The sequence below is a fragment of the Oncorhynchus tshawytscha genome, linkage group LG09, assembly GCF_018296145.1.
Source record: "Oncorhynchus tshawytscha isolate Ot180627B linkage group LG09, Otsh_v2.0, whole genome shotgun sequence".
Taxonomy (NCBI): domain Eukaryota; kingdom Metazoa; phylum Chordata; class Actinopteri; order Salmoniformes; family Salmonidae; genus Oncorhynchus; species Oncorhynchus tshawytscha.
Window position 1 is genome coordinate 48,555,682 of NC_056437.1, and position 20,800 is coordinate 48,576,481.

General features: G+C 41.5%; 1 protein-coding gene across 1 annotated transcript; it reads left to right on the forward strand.

The window, feature by feature from the left end:
* Nucleotides 1-18,186: 18,186 nt before the first annotated feature.
* On the forward strand, nucleotides 18,187-20,320 carry LOC112259371 (ATP-sensitive inward rectifier potassium channel 1-like). The gene has a single exon (XM_024434080.1). The coding sequence runs from the start codon at nucleotides 18,190-18,192 to the stop codon at nucleotides 19,333-19,335; it is 1,146 nt and encodes a 381-aa protein (XP_024289848.1). The 5' UTR covers nucleotides 18,187-18,189; the 3' UTR covers nucleotides 19,336-20,320.
* The last annotated feature ends 480 nt before the right edge of the window (nucleotides 20,321-20,800 follow it).

A 20,800-nucleotide genomic window follows, 5' to 3' on the forward strand; every position in this document is an offset into this window, starting at 1 on the left:
TGGGGCCACAGTGTCTCCTGACCCCTCCTGTCTCAGCCTCCAGTATTTATGCTGCAGTAGTTTATGTGTCGGGGGGCTAGGGTCAGTTTGTTATATCTGGAGTACTTCTCCTGTCCTATTCGGTGTCCTGTGTGAATTTAAGTGTGCTCTCTAATTCTCTCTTTCTCTCTTTCTTTCTCTCTCTCGGAGGACCTGAGCCCTAGGACCATGCCTCAGGACTACCTGACATGATGACTCCTTGCTGTCCCCAGTCCACCTTGCCGTGCTGCTGCTCCAGTTTCAACTGTTCTGCCTTATTATTATTGGACCATGCTGGTCATTTATGAACATTTGAACATCTTGGCCATGTTCTGTTATCTCCACCCGGCACAGCCAGAAGAGGACTGGACATCCCACAGCCTGGTTCCTCTCTAGGTTTCTTCCTAGGTTTTGGCCTTTCTAGGGAGTTTTTCCTAGCCACTGTGCTTCTACTCCTGCATTGCTTGCTGTTTGGGGTTTTAGGCTGGGTTTCTGTACAGCACTTTGAGATATCAGCTGATGTACGAAGGGCTATATAAATACATTTGATTTCATTTTGATTTGATGTGTAGAAAGTTTATTTTTCTAAAATGTTGTGCACAAATTTGTTTAAATCCCTGTCAGAGAGCATTTTTGTTTTGCCAAGATACTCCATCCACCTGACAGGTATGGTATATCAAGAAACTGATTAAACAGCATGATCATTACATAGGTGCACCTTGTGCTGGGGACAATAAAAGGCCACTCTAAAATGGGCAGTTTTGTCATACAACACAGTGCCACAGATGTCTTAAGTTTTGAAGGAGCGTGCAATTGGCATGCTGACTGCAGGAATGTCCACCAGAGCTGTTGACAGACAATTGAAAGTTAATTTCTCTACCATAAGCCGCCTCCAATGTCATTTTAGAGAATTCGGAGGTGCATCCAACCGCGGACCGCAATTTGAATGCAGAGAGATACCATGAAGAGATCGTGAGGCCTAATTGTCATGCCATTCATCCACCGCCATCTCCTCATTTTTCAGCATAGTAATGCATGGCCCCATGTCGCAAGAATCTGTACACAATTCCTGGAAGCTGGAAATGTCCCAGTTCTTGCATGGCCTGCATACTCACCAGACATGTCACCCATTGAGCATTTTTGGTGTACTCTGGGTAATGTGTACAACAGCGCATTTCAGTTCCTGCCAATATCTCTCAACTTTGCATAAGCATTGAAGAGGAGTGGGACAACATTCTGCAGGCCACAATCAACAGCCTGATCAACTCTATGTGAAGGAGAGGTGTCGTGCTGCATGAGGCTATCTGCATTGTGTCCCACCCACCACCCGCTAACCCCTCTTTTACGCTACTCTCTGTTCATCATAAATGCATAGTCACTTTAACCATATCTACATGTACATAATACCTCAATCAGCCTGACTAACCGGTGTCTGTATGTAGCCTCACTATGTTTATAGCCTCGCTGCTGTATATAGCCTGTCTCTTTAATGTTGTTTTATTTCTTTACCTACCTATTGTTCACCTAATACCTTTTTTGCGCTATTGGTTAGAGCATTTCACTGTAAGGTTCACACCTGTTGTATTTGGTGCACGTGACAAATAAACTTTGATTTGAAATGGTGGTCACACCAGATACTGACTTGTTTTCTGATCCACGCCCCAACTTTTTTTTTTACATTAATTGAGGTGTTTGTGTGTCATGTTTTGACTGATAAATATACTAAAATGTGATTACTAATTATTAATCTGGTTTCCGAGCTGGTCATGGTTGCACCTGAGCCACGCTCAAGGTCCTAAATGATATCATAACCGCCATCGATAAGACAGTACTGTGCAGCCGTCTTCATCGATCGGGCCAAGGCTTTCGACTGTCAATCACTGCATTCTTATTGGCAGACTCAATAGCCTTGGTTTCTCAAATGACTGCCTCGCCTGGTTCACTAACTACTTCTCAGATAGAGTTCAGTGTGTCAAATCGGAGGGCCTGTTGTCCTCTGGCAGTCTCTTTGGGGGTGCCACAGGGTTCAATTCTCAGGCCAACTCTTTTCTCTGTATATATCAATGATGTTGCTCTTGCTGCTGGTGATTCTCTGATCCACCTCTACACAGACGACACCATTCTGTATACATCTGGCCCTTCTTTGGACACTGTTAACAAACCTCCAAATGAGCTTCAATGCCATACAACACTCCTTCCGTGGCCTCTAACTGCTTTTAAATGCTAGTAAAACCTAATGCATGCTCTTCAACCGATTGTTGCCCGCACCCACCCACCCGACTAGCATCACTACTCTGGATGCTTCTGACTTAGAATATGTGGACAAATACAAATACCTAGGCGTCTGATTAGACTGTAAACTCTCCTTCCAGACTCACATTAAACATCTCCAATCCAAAATTAAATCTAGAATCGGCTTCCTATTTCGCAACAAAGCCTCCTTCACTCATGCTGCCAAACATACCCTCGTAAAACTGACTATCCTACCGATCCTTGACTTTGACGATGTCATTTACAAAATAGCCTCCAACACTCTACTCAGCAAACTGGATTTAGTCTATCACAGTGCCATCCGTTTTGTCATCAAAGCCCCATATACTACCCAGCACTGTGACCTGTATGCTCGTTGGCTGGCCCTCACTACATATTTGTCACCAAACCCACTGGCTCCAGGTCATCTGTAAGTCTTTGCTAGGTAAAGCCTCGCCTTATCTCAGCTCACTGGTCACCATAGCAGCACCCACCCGTAGCACGCGCTCCAGCAGGTATATTTCACTGGTCATCCCCAAAGCCAACACTTCCTTTGGCTGCCTTTCATTCCAGTTCTCTGCTGCCAATGACTGGAAAGAATTGCAAAAATCACTGAAGCTGGAGTCTTATATCTCCCTCTCTATCTTTAAGCATCAGCTGTCAGAGCAGCTTACTCATCACTGTACCTGTACACAGCCAATCTGTAAATAGCTCACCCAACTACCTCATCCCCATATTATTTATCCTCTTGCCCTTTTGCACCCCAGTATCTGTATTTGCACATCATCATCTGCACATCTATCACTCCAGTGTTAATACTAAATTGTAATTATTTTGCCTCCATGGCCTATTTATTGCTTTTACCTCCCTTCTTCTACATTTGCAAACACTGTACATAAATCTTTCTATTGTGTTATTGACTATACGTTTGTTTGTGTGTAACTGTGTTATTGTTTTTGTCGCACTGCTTTGCTTTATCTTGGCCAGGTCGCAGTTGTAAATGAGAACTTGTTCTCAACTGGCCTACCTGGTTAAATAAAGGTGAAAAAAATAATAATAATTACAATTATACATTTTCACTTTGAAATGGTACCACAAAGATGGTTTGAGCTCCGCACATGTGAGGGAATATCCATAGTTATAAATTAAACTGTTAACCTTCAATAGGAAATCATAGAAATATAGATGATAGAATATACATTGCCATTAAAGTTGACATTGGATGTTGGGAGGCCTGGTGAGCCACTTTCTGGTAGTAGAATAATTGGAAGTTAAAGTTTCAATTCAATGTACATGTCAATGGTCTACCAGCTAAATTGCAGTGGTCAAAGGGATAGATCCATTCTATTTATTATATTTCTATGATTGTAATGACACCCAACCTGTATTCAACGATGACAGGCACAGCAAAAACACCTCTGATGATGTGAAATAGGGTCAAACTACAACATTTATGAAAATGAGTTTACCCATTTTTAGATCATGGCCTTCAAAGGTTAAAGTAATTTTAATAAAAATTTTAAAAAGAATCATTCAATAAATCATAAAAATGTTTGACAACCCTGTTTATAAGCTTTCAAATTATATCAGACTCAACCGTTTATATTTTTTCAGTGATGAAGACATGGATGTCTCATGTTAGGGAGAGGTATGCAAAATTGGGGAACTTTGAGCACCAATATCTCCTGGGCCCAGTTTTTCAAGTTAACAGGATTTCGCCTTTCAGATGCGATTAAATGCATACAAATAGAATGAAAAGAACAAGTCCCCATTTAAGTCAATGATTTGTCCACTCTATTTCTATGCATTTAATCCTATCCGAAAGACTAAATCCCGATAGATAACTTCAGAAAAACTATGCCCACTTTCTGACCACTCCTACCATGGGAAAGTATGAAACGTTTCATTAAAATTAAAAGTAAAACAACCCCATAGGCCATAAGGTCCCAATTCTTCTGAAAATATATATACAAGTTATTTTTATTTGCTATCCTTCTCTCCAGACCTCCAGCAGCTTTCTCTCCTGGTCTCTGAAGAGGGTCCCCCTAAGCAGCACTGTGGGCAGGAGTGGAGCCCCAGTCTGGGGCAAGAGGACCCAGAGACCAAACAGATTAAAGAGGAACATGAGGATGTCTGGACAGGTCAGAGGGGAGAGCAGCTTAAAGAGCTGGAGTCTGATACCAAAGAGTTCATATTTACTCCTACCACTGTGGAAAATCAGGAACCATCTCAGCCCTCACATTTTTTCCAAATCCAAATTGTGGATTCACCCACCAACATAACTGAAGTGATGAAAACAGAACCTGATGGAGACTGCTACAGTGTAAAAGATAAAACACTTACTTGTCATATTTGTGGCAAATGTTTCAAATGTAACTGGGATTATAAAAGGCACATAAAGACCCATACATGGGAGAAACCTTTTCGCTGTATTGACTGCGACAAATTTTATCGTCAGATCGGACATCTAAAGCGGCATATGAGGAAGGTGCATATGGTTTCTCTAAACCGGGAGAAACCATACAGGTGTCATGTTTGTGGCAAATGGTTCAATTGGGAATCTTCTTTGAAAAGGCATATGAGGACCCATACAGGGGAGAAACCTAATTTCTGCACTATATGTGGGAAATTCTACGGTCATATTGGACATCTGCGAGTGCATATGAGGAATCACACAGGGGAAAGACCATATAGATGTTCTTTGTGCAAAAAAGGCTTTACCACATCATTCCAGTTAAAACAACATAAAAACAAAACCAGATCGTGTGGTTTTGCTCATAATGGTCTGATTGAATCTAGGCCTAAGCCATAATGTTTGCACTGTGGCTATGAATGTGGGATATAGTTTAAACTGAATTAACAGATTTATTGTGGGACTAATGTGTATGGCCTAAAATACTTTGGGACAAACACACACATACACACACGGGTTCTTTTACTGCCTCTATGAAGTTGTCTCGGAGTTGCTTTAACCGTTATTGCATGAGATATTGTTAGTTGGGTTACCCCTGTGCTGTGTTCACATTGGTGTGTCTTATCCATCCTCTCTACTGGCTATCTGGCAAACAGGCTACACTCTAGGCAGTCTCTTCTGCTGATGTGTATGTCTGGTAGTGGTACTCTTTCTCCTACTCTTTTCATATTGGCAGTGTAAATACCTACCTGCCGCCCCAACAACATTTTATTTGTTTGGTATTGACTGGACCTTATGTCTAATGGTTCTTCTTGGTCATTTTTGTTCACATCTGTACTCAGAATGTATATTTGGATGAATGTCCTTTATTACAATTCAAATGTTTGATATGTTGAATTGAGCAAATATGCACATAATAAATAACCCAATGTATTTAATGTCTTGAGTTTTATTCATACATTTCTAAACAAATGACAATCTATATCCTAACAAAGATCCAAAACAGTTAGAGTTAGTCCAAAACTAGAGGTATCACCCCTAACTTTCCTACATGAATCATCATAAAATTCCATGAAGTCATCATATAATATTAGTGTGTCATTTTATTGACACTGATCAATCTAGTTTACTATGCAGGATACGGTTGGCTGTATACCTTCTCCAACTGGATTGTCATACTTTTTTTCTCCATTGTTATTAAAAAGCAGCAATTCTATATACAGTTGAAGTCGGAGGTTTACATACACTTAGGTTGGTGTCATTAAAACTCGTTTTTCAACCACTCCACAAATTTCTTGTTAACAAACTATAGTTTTGGCAAGTCGGTTAGGACGTCTACTTTGTGCATGACAGAACTCAGTTTTCCAACAATTGTTTACAGAGATTATTTCACTTATAATTCACTGTATCACAATTCCAGTGCGTCAGAAGTTTACATACACTAAGATGACTATGCCTTAAAACAGCTTGGAAAATTACAGAAAATGATGTCATGGCTTTCGAAGCTTTTGATAGGCTGATTGACATATTTTGAGTCAATTGGCGGTGTACCTGTGGATGTATTTCAAGGCCTAACTTCAAACTAAGTGCCTATTTGCTTGACATCACAGGAAAATCATAAGAACTCAGCCAAAACCTCCACAAGTCTGGTCCATCCTTGGGAGCAATTTCCAAATGCCTGAAGGTACCATGTTCATCTGCACAAACAATAGTAGGCAAGTATAAACAGCATGGGGACCACGCAGCTGTCATATCGCTCAGGAAGGAGATGCGTTCTATCTCCTAGAGATTAATGTACTTTGGTTGCTAAAGGTGCAAATCAATCCCAGAACAACAGCAAAGGACCTTGTGAAGATGCTGGAGGAAATGGGTACAGAAGTATCTATATCCACAGTAAAACAAGTCCTATATCGACATAACTGGAAAGGCTGCTCAGCAAGGAAGAAGCCACTGCTTGTTATATTTGGAGGAAAGGGGGGACGCTTGCAAACCTACAATTGACAGGTTTGTACCTTTGTACCTAAGTTTTAGGAACATCTCAAGGATGATTAATGGAAACAGGATGCATCTGAGCTCAATTTTGTGTCTCATAGCAAGGGTCTGAATACCTATAAAGTATTTAGTTTTTAATTTTTTTTAACAATTGCTTAAAAAATAAAATAAAATCTATTTTCACTTTGTCATTTTTCATTTAACCTTTATTTAACTAGGCAAGTCAGTTTAGAACAAATTCCTATTTATAATGACGGCCTAACCTGGACGATGCTGGGCCAAATTGTGCGCCGCCCTATGGGACTCCCAATCGCGGCCAGTGACGCCTCTTGCACTGGGATGCAGTGACTTAGACCACTGCGTCATTATAGGGTATTGTGTGTAGATTGAGGAGGAAAAATGTGTATGTAATCCATTTTAGAACAAAGCTGTAACGTAACAAAATGTGGAAAAAGTCAAGGGGTGTGAATACTTTCCGAATGCACTGTATGCATTCATACCTGCATTCATGTTTATTCCAACACTTTTTCATTCTGACAGATAAGGCAGTGTTGTCTAGTGCAATTCAGTGTACTTTTTCCATCAATACAGAGCAAATGTTCATGAGCCTCAGTAGGTTGACATTGACAATTGGTCTCATCAGCATTTGCAATCTGTATTTGATTTACATTGTGCCCTAATCTTGTGTTAGCTTCTTCCATGACAGCTGTCCTTTTTGAATGGCAAAACATATGCTAATTTGTCTGGTCTTGAGCAATCGTCTCCTTCTAAGTTTCAGCAATTGGGAAAGTGCACATCTGTGATACGAAAAGTGAACAATGACATTTCTGATAAGTGGGTGTAACTATAATGCAGTTAGTATCAGATCCAAACAAGCATCTTTCTTGATAGATCTGTAACAATATTCAATCGTGCCATAATGTTCTACCAGCTGAATATACTGACTGCAAATACACTGCTCAAAAAAATAAAGGGAACACTAAAATAAGACATCCTAGATCTGAATGAATAAAATATTCTTATTAAATACCCTTTTCTTTACATAGTTGAATGTGCTGACAACAAAATCACACAAAAATGATCAATGGAAATCAAATGTTTCAACCCATGGAGGTCTGGATTTGGAGTCACACTCAAAATTAAAGTGGAAAACCACACTACAGGCTGATCCAACTTTGATGTAATGTCCTTAAAACAAGTCAAAATGAGGCTCAGTAGTGTGTGTGGCCTCCACGTGCCTGTATGACCTCCCTACAACGCCTGGGCATGCTCCTGATGAGGTGGCGGATGGTCTCCTGAGGGATCTCCTCCCAGACCTGGACTAAAGCATCCGCCAACTCCTGGACAGTCTGTGGTGCAACGTGGCGTTGGTGGATGTAGCGAGACATGATGTCTCAGAAGTGCTCAATTGGATTCAGGTCTGGGGAACGGGCGGGCCAGTCCATAGCATCAATGCCTTCCTCTTGCAGGAACTGCTGACACACTCCAGCCACATGAGGTCTAGTATTGTCTTGCATTAGGAGGAACCCAGGGCCAACCGCACCAGCATATGGTCTCACAAGGGGTCTTAGGATCTCATCTCGGTACCTAATGGCAGTCAGGCTACCTCTGGCGAGCACATGGAGCCGCACAGCCCCCCAAAGAAATGCCACCCCACACCATGACTGACCCATCGCCAAACCGGTCATGCTGGAGGATGTTGCAGGCAGCAGAACGTTCTCCACGGCGTCTCCAGACTGTCACGTCTGTCACATGTGCTCAGTGTGAACCTGCTTTCATCTGTGAAGAGCACATGGCGCCAGTGGCGAATTTGCCAATCTTGGTGTTGCTTAGTGGTGTTGCAGACTCTGGGGCCTTTCAGAACAGGTGTATTGCTACTGAGATCATGTGACACTTAGATTGCACACAGGTGGACTTTATTTAACTAATTATATGACTTCTGAAGGTAATTGGTGGCACCAGATCTTATTTAGGGGCTTCATAGCAAAGGGGTTGAATACATATACACGCACCACTTTTCTGTTTTTATTATTATTTTTTTTTGTATGTCCATGACATGAAATCCAAATAAAAATCGATTTAAATTACAGGTTATAATGCAACAAAATAGGAAAAATTCCAATGGTGGTGAGTACTTTTGCAAGGCACTGTATTGGCAATCCTATTCTAGGTGGGTGTATCTGCTGCAGACTGGGAAAAGGATTACACATTTGCTATATAGGAGGTCTATCTACTGATGTAGGATCTTAATTTGAGCATTTTCTCACAGCAGGAAAATAACCATGCAGCCACAGGAAATGTGAATTATCGTGTGGATTATAATTAATGGACATTTTTGTGGGGGTTGATACATTTTTTTGCTAGGGCAAATCAAGTCTGAATGTTAAAGTGGAAATGATGTAGTTTAGAAGCCTTTATTCCTCAAATACACTACAAGTTTGTAATAACTTCTGTGCAGGATATTTCCTGCAACAATCGGGTGATTTAAATTAATCCTACATTGGTATACCTACTGTGTAGATGGAGTTCACAGCATTTGGGGTGTTCCAGGATTAGACACACACAAACATGCAGGGACACACGCACACACACGGTCACATGTACACACTTGTGCATGGCTTTAATTTTTCAACTTACAGGATTGATATACATATGAGGAGAAAGCTGAAGTCATAACCTTTTCATTGACGTAATCAGAGCTCATGCAATTTCCCAGTTCGTCCACTAGATTGCAGTAGAAGATCACATGATGCATCTTGGCCCCTTGAAACCAGATGCGTCTGGTTTGATCTGGTTTGGGTAGTGACTTACTGTGCGGAGTTGGCTAAACGGAATTTCAGGCCTGACATCTTAAAATGACCCTTGTTTTATAAAATAACACACAGACAGGTGAGGAAACTTCAATCTGCTTTTCCTCTGAATTTTTCCCATTGGAAACGAGGCAGGGGCATTCTTATGACATCCCAACAGTAAGGTTTGAGCTCAGGTAGCCTAGTGGTTAGAGTGTTGGGCCAGTAACCAAAAAGTTGCTAGATCAAATCCCCAAGCTGACAAGGTAAAAATCTGCAGTTCTGCATCTACAGGCAACTTCACCCTACACCACTTCCTGGGGCCAAGAGCCTATCCGCTGTCTCACACGTCCATAGCAGGTGTTAACACATACAGTTGAAGTCGGAAGTTTACATACACCTTAGCCAAATACATTTAAACTCACTTTTTCACAATTCCTGACATTTAATCCTAGTAAAAAATCCCTATCTTAGGTCAGTTAGGATCACCACTTTATTTTAAGAATGTGAAATGTCAGAATAATATTAGAGAGAAGGATTTATTTCAGCTTTTATTTCTTTCATCACATTCCCAGTGGGACAGAAGTTTACATACATTCAATAAGTATTTGATGGCATTGCCTTTAAATTGTTTAACTTGGGTCAAACGTTTCGGGTAGCCTTCCACAAGCTTTCCATAATAAGGTGGGAGAATTTTGGCCCATTCCTCCTGACAGAGCTGGTGTAACTGAGTCAGGTTTGTAGGCCTCCTTGCTCGCACATGTTTTTTCAGTTCTGCCCACACATTTTCTATAGGATTGAAGTCAGGGCTTTGTGATGGCCACTCCAATACCTTGACTTTGTTGTCTTTAAGCCATTTTGCCACAACTTTGGAAGTGTAATTGAGTCATTGTTCATTTGGAAGACCCATTTGCGACCAAGCTTTAACTTCCTGACTGATGTCTTGAGATGTTGCTTCAGTATATCCACATAATTATCCTGTCTCATGATGCCATCTATTTTGTGAAGTGCACCAGTCCCTCCTGCAGTGAAGCATCCCCACAACATGATGCTGCCACCACATGCTTCACGGTTGGGATGGTGGTCTTTGGCTTGCAAGCCTCACCCTTTTTCCTCCAAACATAAGGATGGTCATTATGGCCAAACAGTTCTATTTTTGTTTCATCAGACCAGAGGACATTTCTCCAAAAAGTACGATATTTTTCCCCATGTGCAGTTGCAAACCATAGTCTGGCTTCTTTATGGCAGTTTTGGAGCCATGTCTTCTTCCTTGCTGAGCGTCCTTTCAAGTTATGTCGATATAGGTCTTGTTTTACTGTGGATATAGATACTTTTGTACCTGTTTCCTCCAGCATCTTCACAAGGTCCTTTGCTGCTGTTCTGGGATTGATTTGCACTTTTCACACCAAAGTACGTTCATTTCTAGGAGACAGAACGGTTCTCCTTCCTGAGCGGTATGACAGCTGCGTGGTCCCATGGTTTTATACTTGCGTACTATTGTTTGTACAGATGAACGTGGTACCTTCAGGCATTTGGAAATTGCTCCCAAGGATGGACCAGACTTGTGGGGGTCTACAATTATTTTCTGAGGTCTTGGCTGATTTCTTTTGATCTTTCCATGATGTCAAGCAATGAGGCATTGATTTGGAAGGTAGGCCTTGAAATACATCCACAGGTACACCTCCAAATGTATCTTATTATGTCAAATAGCCTATGAGAAGCTTCTAAAGCCATGACATAATTTTCTGGAATTTCCCAAGCTGTTTAAAGGCACAGTCAACTTAGTGTATGTAAACTTCTACAGTGAATTATAAGTGAAATAATCTGTCTGTAAACAATTGTTGGAAAAATTACTTGTGTCATGCTCAAAGTAGATGTCCTAACTGACTTGCCAAAACTATAGTTTGTTAACATATACATTTGTGGAGTTGTTGAAAAACGAGTTTTAATGACTCCAACCTAAGTGTATGTAAACCTCCAACTGTACTATGCTGTCACACCCATTTGAAAATCTCCACCTGACCTTCTTCTTAACGGTTCAACCACAAACTCAATACTGTCTAGTCTAGTCTAGTCTGTGGAAACTATTTTCCATCACTCACTTCTTTCACTTTTAATGGTATACTCTCAGTGCTTAATTTGTCAGTCGGGATGTGCCCGAACAAAAAGTGAGCACGAGAGGGGGGTGACCTGGAGAGTTTTGAGGTACCGGAACGCAAGAGATAAAACAAAACCCCTTTATAATAAAGCATTGCATGCATATCATATAATTTGCGTAGTGGCATTGAGCAGTTGAGTACAGGCACTTTTTTGGGCCTTTTATAAACGGATTTCATGCAATTCTAGTCATTTTACGGCTGGAGACTTTGGCATAATCTTGTTTAATGCACGTTAAAAACAACTGGGAAATCGGAGCTGGGAAATATCTGACTTCTGACTTCAGTGCATTCAAGGACAAAAAAAAAGGCAGCTCTAGCTGCGCAGAAATATGACAAACTGACTTGTTGGAAAGGTGGCATCCTATGACGATGCTACGTTGAAAGTCACTGAGCCCTTCAGTACTGCCAATGTTTGTCTATGGAGATTGCATGGCTGTGTGCTCGATTTTATACACCTGTCAGCAAATCGTGTGGCTGAAATAGCCAAATCCACTAATTTGAAGGGGTGTCCATATACTTTTGTACATCAACTGATAATTACCATACTTGTCTCTGTAGTCTTCACAAGCTCTTAGTAAAAAAAGGCAAGTTCATCATTTGGTTGTCCTAATTGAGTTACAATTACTTCCATTTTTAATTTATTTGAGTATTTCTTCAACATCAGCCGATAATTCAGTGAAGCCATTTAGTGTTACCTAACTACATTTTATGAGTAATTTATCATGTTTTAATTATCATGTTATTGTTTATAGTGGCACATTCAGTCCAGCTTTAAATGACGTTCAGTTTATAAAGCCTTCATAAGCACTACATTAATGTATTACAAAGCATCTATAACTGTATGTCATGCTTTATAAAGGGTTCATAAATGTGGTATAACTGTGTGACATAATCACCAATGTCAAAAGTGACATAACCCACTTATGTTAAATATGACATAAACATGTGCTTTATAAAGGGTGCCATGTTGTGATGAAGGATGGCACACACACTAAAGTGAGGTCATGTTAGTCACATTAAACCTAATCTCATTCCCAGACAATTCCGCCCAAATGCACGGAAGATCTGGTGCACCAACACGTCAAACTATTTAGGACTTTGTGGCTGTCCTTAATAAATCAGCAGATGTTAGTAATCTATATAATCTCCTGTAATACTTTGTTTGAAGTGAGACACCTTCGGTCTTTTATAACACATCCATAAAGACACTATATCGCATGATGCTGTACTTACTTTAAAATCAGACCCCTTATGAATGACAAAACACATACATAAATGCCTTATATCATATAAAGTCAGACATCTTTGGTCATTATGATGTAAACACAAATGTATTAACACTTGGAATTATCACTAAGAGCTAATACGAATAAACATTAAAGACATGTTTAAACCATACATTTCCTTTGATTTTTACATTTTCACAACAATACAAATACATTAAGTTTTAAAAAGTTCAGCAATGTAATTACATTGAACATTACACAGGGCTGTGAATAGTGTAATTTGTCCCTGAGCTGGCGGACAAATGTTCTTGCCTCTTTGCCTGCTGGAGGTACTGCATGTTGGTTCCAACCCTAAAAGTAACAACAAAGAAAGTTAGCAGGTCTGTTAGGAAATGCCTTTGTCACACCATCTGGATAAGGACATTTTTGTGCTGTGTTGGGGAATAATCAGAATTAGTTGGTAACATAGGTAAGATGTTTTATATTCATCATATGTTTGTAAGTTACTTCTCATCAGAATGTGTTTGTATAATACTGTTGCGGGGTTGCAGTATCTGTTCTCTGTCAAGACTAAGTTATTTGGGCTGGAGAGAGGGGAGAGGTCAAGCGTGTATCTCTTGGCTCCACAATGTCTGTGTGCAAGTCAATGTGTCTCTGTGATCTTGTCAAGATAGGATGGATTTGATATATGCCTGTTGATATGGAGGATTGATTCATGGTTCTGAGTTTGAGAAAAGAACATAGTTTAGGAGACAAAGCTGAACAATAAATTATGCGTGGTTTTGCTCTCATGATTTGGTAAATACAGGAAATTTCCACGACAGCTGCCCAGAAATACTCTAGATGGGGAAACTCCATTAGATTCATATTATTATATTCCTCTTTCATTTACAAATCTCATGATGTGACTATGACACGAGGCAGTATATGACACGAGGCTGTATATTTATATAGATTTTATTTTGCTGAGCATGCTAGCTAGCAATTTCTATGAAGTCACCAAAATTATTTGAAATAAAGATTGAGTTAGCTATGTAATCCAACGCAACACTTAACTACTACAAACCTAATTTAAATTACAATAAATAAAGGTTAACTTGTTTTTTTCTGTCCAGTGGCACTACAAGTGGGCATTTGAATTGCAAACTGTGATGAGTGTAGGGCATGCACACTGAATTAAAGGGCAACGACACTCAAGAATCAAAGTCTCTTACATTTTTCCCCGATCTCAAAAGTTGTCCTCTGATGTGGTTTAAGCATTGTTGTGAACACAGAAAACCAAATGCTGTTGTTTTTCTATTAAGGTTGAAGTCCGCGCCGTCGCAGAAATATAATTAGCATAATAAAAAAAATCCACAATCTTTCAAGCTGATGTTTTACGTGATTCTGTCCAGTTGTGTTTTTAGTTGGTTTCTTTGCGTTGTTTGTAATTTATTTTTAAAATGATTTTGTACATAATGTTGCTGCTACCGTCTCTTTTGACCAAAAATAACTTATTGAAATCAGAACTGCGATTACTCACCACGAACTGGAAGAATCCTTTTTTACGTTAATGAATCTGACGAGCCCGACGTGAATGACATACTGCTTTCCCGGGAACAGGCCCAGATCCCCCTCGTTTGCGTGAAGAGAAGGCGGAGAAAAAGGGGCCGGATTGCGGGCTGCCTTCTGAGAGTTTGTAGGCGATCGAATAAACCCACACTGCCTTCCATTCTGCCCAGCAAACGTGCAATTTTTGGAAAATAAAATCGATGACCTACGCGAAGGTTAAACTACCAACGGGACATTCAAAACTGTAATATCTTATGCTTCACGGAGTCGTGGCTGAACGATGACATTATCAACATACAGCTGGCTGGTTATACGCTATATCGGCAGGATAAAACAGAGGCGTCTGTTAAGACAAGGGTGGGGGACTTTGTATTTTTGTAAATAACAGCTTTTTCACGATATCTAAGGAAGTCTTGAGGTTTTGCTTGCCTGAGGTTGAGTATCTCATGATAAGCTGTAGACCACACTATCTACCTAGAGTTTTCATCTGTATTTTTCGTAGCTGTTAACATACCACCACAGACTGATGCTGGCCCTAAGATCACACTAAATGAGCTGTATTCCACCATAAGCAAACAGGAAAACGCTCAACCAGAGGTTGGCAAATCTGACCATAATTCTATCCTCCTGATTCCCGCTTACAAGCAAAAAGTAAAGCAGGAAGCACCAGTGACTAGATCAATAAAAAAGTGGTCAGATGAAGCAGATGCTAAGCTACAGGACTGTTTTGCTAGCACAGACTGGAATATGTTCCTGGATTCCTCCGATGGCATTGGAGACCACCAAGGTAGCCTGCATAAATTACTACCGACCCGTAGCACTCATGTGTGTAGCCATGAAGTGCTTTGAAAGGCTGGTCATGGCTCACATCAACACCATTATCCCAGAAACCTTAGACCCACTCCAATTTTCATACTGCCCTAACAGATCCACAGATGATGCAATCTCTATTGCACTCCACACTGCCCTTTCCCACCTGGACAAATGGAACACCTATGTGAGAATGATATTCATTGACTACAGCTTAGTGTTCAACACCATAGTGCCCTCAAAGCTCATCAATAAGCTAAGGACCCTCGGACTAAACACCTCCCTCTGCAACTGGATCCTGGACTTCCTGATTGGGTGTCCCTAGATGGTAAGGGTAGGTAACAACACATCCGCCATGCTGATCCTCAACACAGGGGCCCCTCAGGGGTGCATGCTCAGTCCCCTCCTGTACTCCCTGTTCACTCATGACTGCACGGCCATGCACGACTCCAACACCATCATTAAGTTTGCAGATGACACAACAGTGGTAGGTCTGATCACCGACGAGACGGCCTATGGGGAGGAGGTCAGAGACCTGGCCATGTGGTGCCAGGACAACAACCTCTCCCTCAACGTGATCAAGACAAAGGAGATGATTGTGGACTACAGGAAAGAGGACCGAGCACGCCCCCATTCTCATCAACGGGGCTGCAGTGGAGCAGGTTGAGAGCTTCAAGTTTCTTGGGGTCCACATCACCAACAAACTAACATGGTCCAAGCATACCAAGACAGTCATGAAGAGGGCACGACAAAACCTATTGCCCCTCATGTGACTGAAAAGATTTGCCATGGGTTCTCAGATCCTCAAAAGGTTCTACAGCTGCATCATCGAGAGCATGGTTGCATCACTGCCTGGTATGGCAACTGCTCGGCCTCTGACTGCAAGGCACTACAGAGGGTAGTGCATATGGCCCAGTATATCACTGGGGCAAAGCTTCCTGCCATCCAGGACCTCTATACCAGGTGGAACATCTAATCAAATGGCTACCCAGACTATTTACACCCCCCCTCTCTATTTTACACCGCTGCTACTCTGTTGTTATCATCTATGCATATTCACTTTAATAACTCTACCTACATGTACATATTGACCTCGACTAACCGGTGCCCCCGCACATTTACTCTGTATCGGTACCCCCCTTGTATATGGTCTCGCTATTGTTATTTTGCTGCTGCTCTTTAATTACTTGTTACTTCAAAATGTATTTATTTTTCTTATTCATATTTTTATATATTTCTTTTAACTGCATTGTTGGTTAGGGGCTCGTAAGTAAGCATTTCACTGTAAGGTGTTATATTCGGCGCATGTGACAAATACAATTTGATGAATCCGTTTTTTTCATTGGATGCATCCGCTTATGTCGCACTTTTGCATCTGTGGTGACCATGAGACATCCTAAAAATCAGTCTTATTTATTTATTAAAATGATTTGACCAGCCCACCCCAATAAAAGATGGTCCGGCCTTTCTGGCATTTGCCAGAATTGCCAGATGGCCAATCCGACTATGTGTTCCACAGTTGAGAGAAATGTTTTTTTCCAAACTCATTCTGCCACTGGAATATCGCCCACTGCTCCCTGCCACTCCAGAATACTTCATTCTGATGCAAATACTAAGAGGGCTGAAGTTTTGAGGAGGAGGGGTGGTTGGGGACTAGTGGAAAAAAAATATGTGGGCCTCAACGCAAAGCTCTAATGTTCCCAGTGGAGTTGAAAACAACAACAGCATGAGTGCTGCACTGGTTACATTGCCCCCTCTCCAATAGGTGCACCGTCTGTCTGCCATAGTTATTGTGTGCCTTCTGGCAAACTGTGCGGCCATGGAATCCAGAATACTACATTTTTGGAGTTGAGCCTTCACTTGTGGTGGTAGTGGTGGTGGTGGATACCATGTACAATGAGCCACCAGGTCAGGGGAGGGAGCCACAGCCAACCACTGGGGCTGAGTGGCTATACTGGGGACTCTGGAGGAGAGTGTGGTGGGATGTTGACTTGGGTCTAAGAGCTAAAATAGTGACGCACTGTCGTAACATTCCGACTTGCCTCTCTTGTCTGTCTGTATGAGGGCTGTACACCGTGGCATGTGGCTGGGATTAGGACATTTCCCTGTGGATTAAAACCTTTGCAACGCCTACATTGCAACTCACTCTGAGGAGTGTGAGGTCCCAGACCGATCCCGTCTCTGCAGTTTGGCCCATGGTTTCACTTAGCAGGTACGTGAAATGGATTTTCTGCTGTTCAGATAGACAGACCGACAGTGTGACAGTGATCTATTTCTTAAGTATTGTTATGGGATTTTTCATCAAGTGAGCCGTTTTTTTTGTTTGCTGAATAGGAGAGGAGGGTGAACGTTTTCACTTTTCTAATTTTGAAAAAAGGCTATGGTCTTTTAATGGCAGGAATAGTGTTGCCTCTGAGTTTTATTAGAGGATGAGTGACCTATGTTAAACATTTAATTGTGTTGCCATAGTCATGTAGGCCAGCAAGTTTTAAAGTGCAAGGTCATTACTATTGTCTGGTTTCCCTTCAGTGGAACTGCTGCCAGGGATTAGTTTTGTGGAACAAAAGTGGAACAATTAGAACCACAAATGTACCCTCACCACTTTGTAGGGTGAGTAACTGTGAAATCAATTATTTAATCTCCCGAGACACTCAAAATGTTGTGTTTTTATCTAATATATCTAAGACCAATGTAATATGTGTTGTTAGGAATATAAATGAGTGGAATATCAAAGATACATTTTCAAATCTATTGCTGACGAGGTGTTTTATGAAACAAAAAGAAGGTTAGTAAACTCGTTCCCAAAACTTTGACTGAGATAAACAACACTTAAGTTATAATAATTATTTATATCTATATATTCATTTTATTCATTTTATTGATGTTCATTTTCTATAACCAACTTAAATTAGTGTTTGCTAGTTGTGGTTTCTCCATTGTGGTTTATCCCGGTCTTATACACTGTTTCCCAAAGCTCCAGGATGTTCCAATTCGTCCAGAGGCACATCCACGACCACGTGATGGAGCGCATAATCCGCCGGACTCGTCTGGTGACCAAAGATGGCCGCTGCAACATTGAGTTTGGGAACATCGAGTACCACAACCAATTTGCCTACCTGGGGGATTTCTGGACGACGGTTGTGGAGATCCGCTGGCGTTTCGTCCTCCTCCTCTTCGTCGCCTCCTTCACAGGCAGCTGGTTCGTCTTCAGCCTTCTGTGGTACTGGATTGCCAAGAGCAATGGTGATCTGATTGGACAGAACCGCACAGACAGCCACGTTCGTTGTATAGACAATGTCAATGGACTCACCACGGCTTTCCTGTACTCCTTGGAGACCCAGACAACAATTGGTTATGGTGGACGGGCACTCACTGGGCACTGCCCTGGCACCGTGGCCCTCATTGTCGTCCAATCCCTCATTGGGGTCTTTGTCAACTGCTTCATGTGTGGAGTGATCCTGGCCAAGATCTCCCTTCCCAAGAAGAGGGCAAAGACAGTGACCTTCAGTAACACAGCGGTCATCTGCCTGAAGAAGGGCAGCCTGTGCCTGCTTATCCGAGTGGCCAACCTCCGCAAGACCTTGCTAATTGGGAGCCAAATCTACGGCAAGCTGCTTAGGACAACTGTCACGCCGGAAGGTGAGACTATAATTCTCGACCAGGTAGGCATTGACTTTGCAGTGGACGCTGGCAAGGACAACCTGTTTTTTGTCTGCCCGCTGACATTGTACCACATCATCGACAAGGCCAGTCCATTTTACGACATGTCAGCGGACACCCTCCAGCAGCAGGACTTTGAGCTGGTGGTCTTCCTGGACGGGATGGCCGAGTCCACCAGCTCCGCCTGCCAGGTACGGACCTCCTTCATCCCCCAGGAGGTCCAATGGGGATACAGCTTCCTGCCCATCATCTCCCGCACCAAGACAGGCAAGTACCATGTGGACTTCTCCAACTTCTCCAGAACCGTGCCGGTGACGACCCCACACTGTGTCCAATGCTTTCAGAGTGATCCAGACCAAACCAATCACAACAATAACCAAAACAACCACCACAGGAAGCTAGGTATTGACAACCCCGGATTCGAGGTGATTGACATTCAAGACACAATGGATATCACAGAAATGTGAGCCGGAGGAAAGAGGGTGAAATTGAAATTTTCCGCTGTAAACCACAGACTAACAGACAGCAGCCCCCAGGATGTGGGACGTGGCTCGCCGAGAGAGATGTGGATTAAGCACTTGTTTATGAGAGTATTCATGTCCTCTCTATAGTCCGATGTGGATGACAGAAAGCTCATATTGGGGTCAGGGGCTCATAGTGAGTCATAGAGAATGAGCAGGTAGCCCCAGTTCTAATAACCAGTGAGCCAAAGAATAATGTACACCTTGGATATGGTGTAAATCTTTACTTTGCTTCATGTCAGCATTGGGTATTACACTTGAGTTAAGACTGAACAACTCAGTATTATTTATGTCTATGCCTTTAAAAGACAAAATATCAGCCTTTATGTGTTGTTTAAAAAAATGACATACAATGCAAAAGACAGAAGAAATCAATGATCCCTGGAAACATTGCTATGTGTTGAGAGGTTCGCTCTTGTCAATGTTGAACTGGTGTTTTCAAGCTCTGGTAGGAGCTAAACTCTTGGTAAGAACAGCTCATTACACTCAAAGCACCTTTGTGACATACAAACAGTAACTATTGTACTAGGTACAGTAACTATTAAAAAGGGCTTTGGTCATGACCTGAAGGAGAGAGTGGGAGAGAGAGTAAAGCACAGGGGGTATTCATGAGAAGCTTATGACCTGAGCCTGTTTTAATGAAATATGTCAGAGATGGAGGGAATAACAATAGGGTAGAACTTGCTTCCCTAGAGTCATTACATAGTATTTTTCTTAACTGGAATGACAAAGTACATATTATGTGCCATAACAGATTCATCATGTATGCCTTAATTCCTTTAGAATACTGTGAATAGCTGCTAATTGCACTGACTGGGAATATTAATGTGACTAATCTACATTGTGTAGATGTCTTATTTTGTAATATTGAGTTACTTGTTCTCAGGGAAAGCAGCATTCCTGGTTAGAATAAATACATGTTTTTTGACAATGCCTTGAGTATTATCCTTTCTGACACATGGGCCTGTATCCCACAAAGCATCTCAGAAAAGGTCCTATGAATCCTGTTTAAAGACAACAAAAAAACACAGCTCAGAGTAGATTTTAAAATGATGTTAAGACAATGCCCAGACAAACTCTGAGCCAAGAGTAAAATCAACTCATCAACATTTATCTCAGCTGGTAATAATAATTGTTTGATGTACCACAAAGGAAAGATAGTGAAGACGCTCATTGACCACGGGCGAGTTCGTTTTGCATGGCACAGGGCCCCGATTGAGTGGAGATTTCACTTAAGGACCAATGGAATGGACTAAAACAGTGGTTTCCAAACCGTGGCACACCATGATGGGATAGAAAATTCTTCGGCACACCTAAAATGAATGAATTTAGTGGTAATGACCTCCATCTGATCAATAATGCTAATCATGTATTTTCTGTGAGACACGTTATTTATAGATTAAATAGGGAT

Coding starts and splice junctions, on each gene's coding strand:
- LOC112259371 (XM_024434080.1), top strand. CDS start 18,190: ATGTTCCAATTCGTCCAGAGGCACATCCACGACCACGTGATGGAGCGC.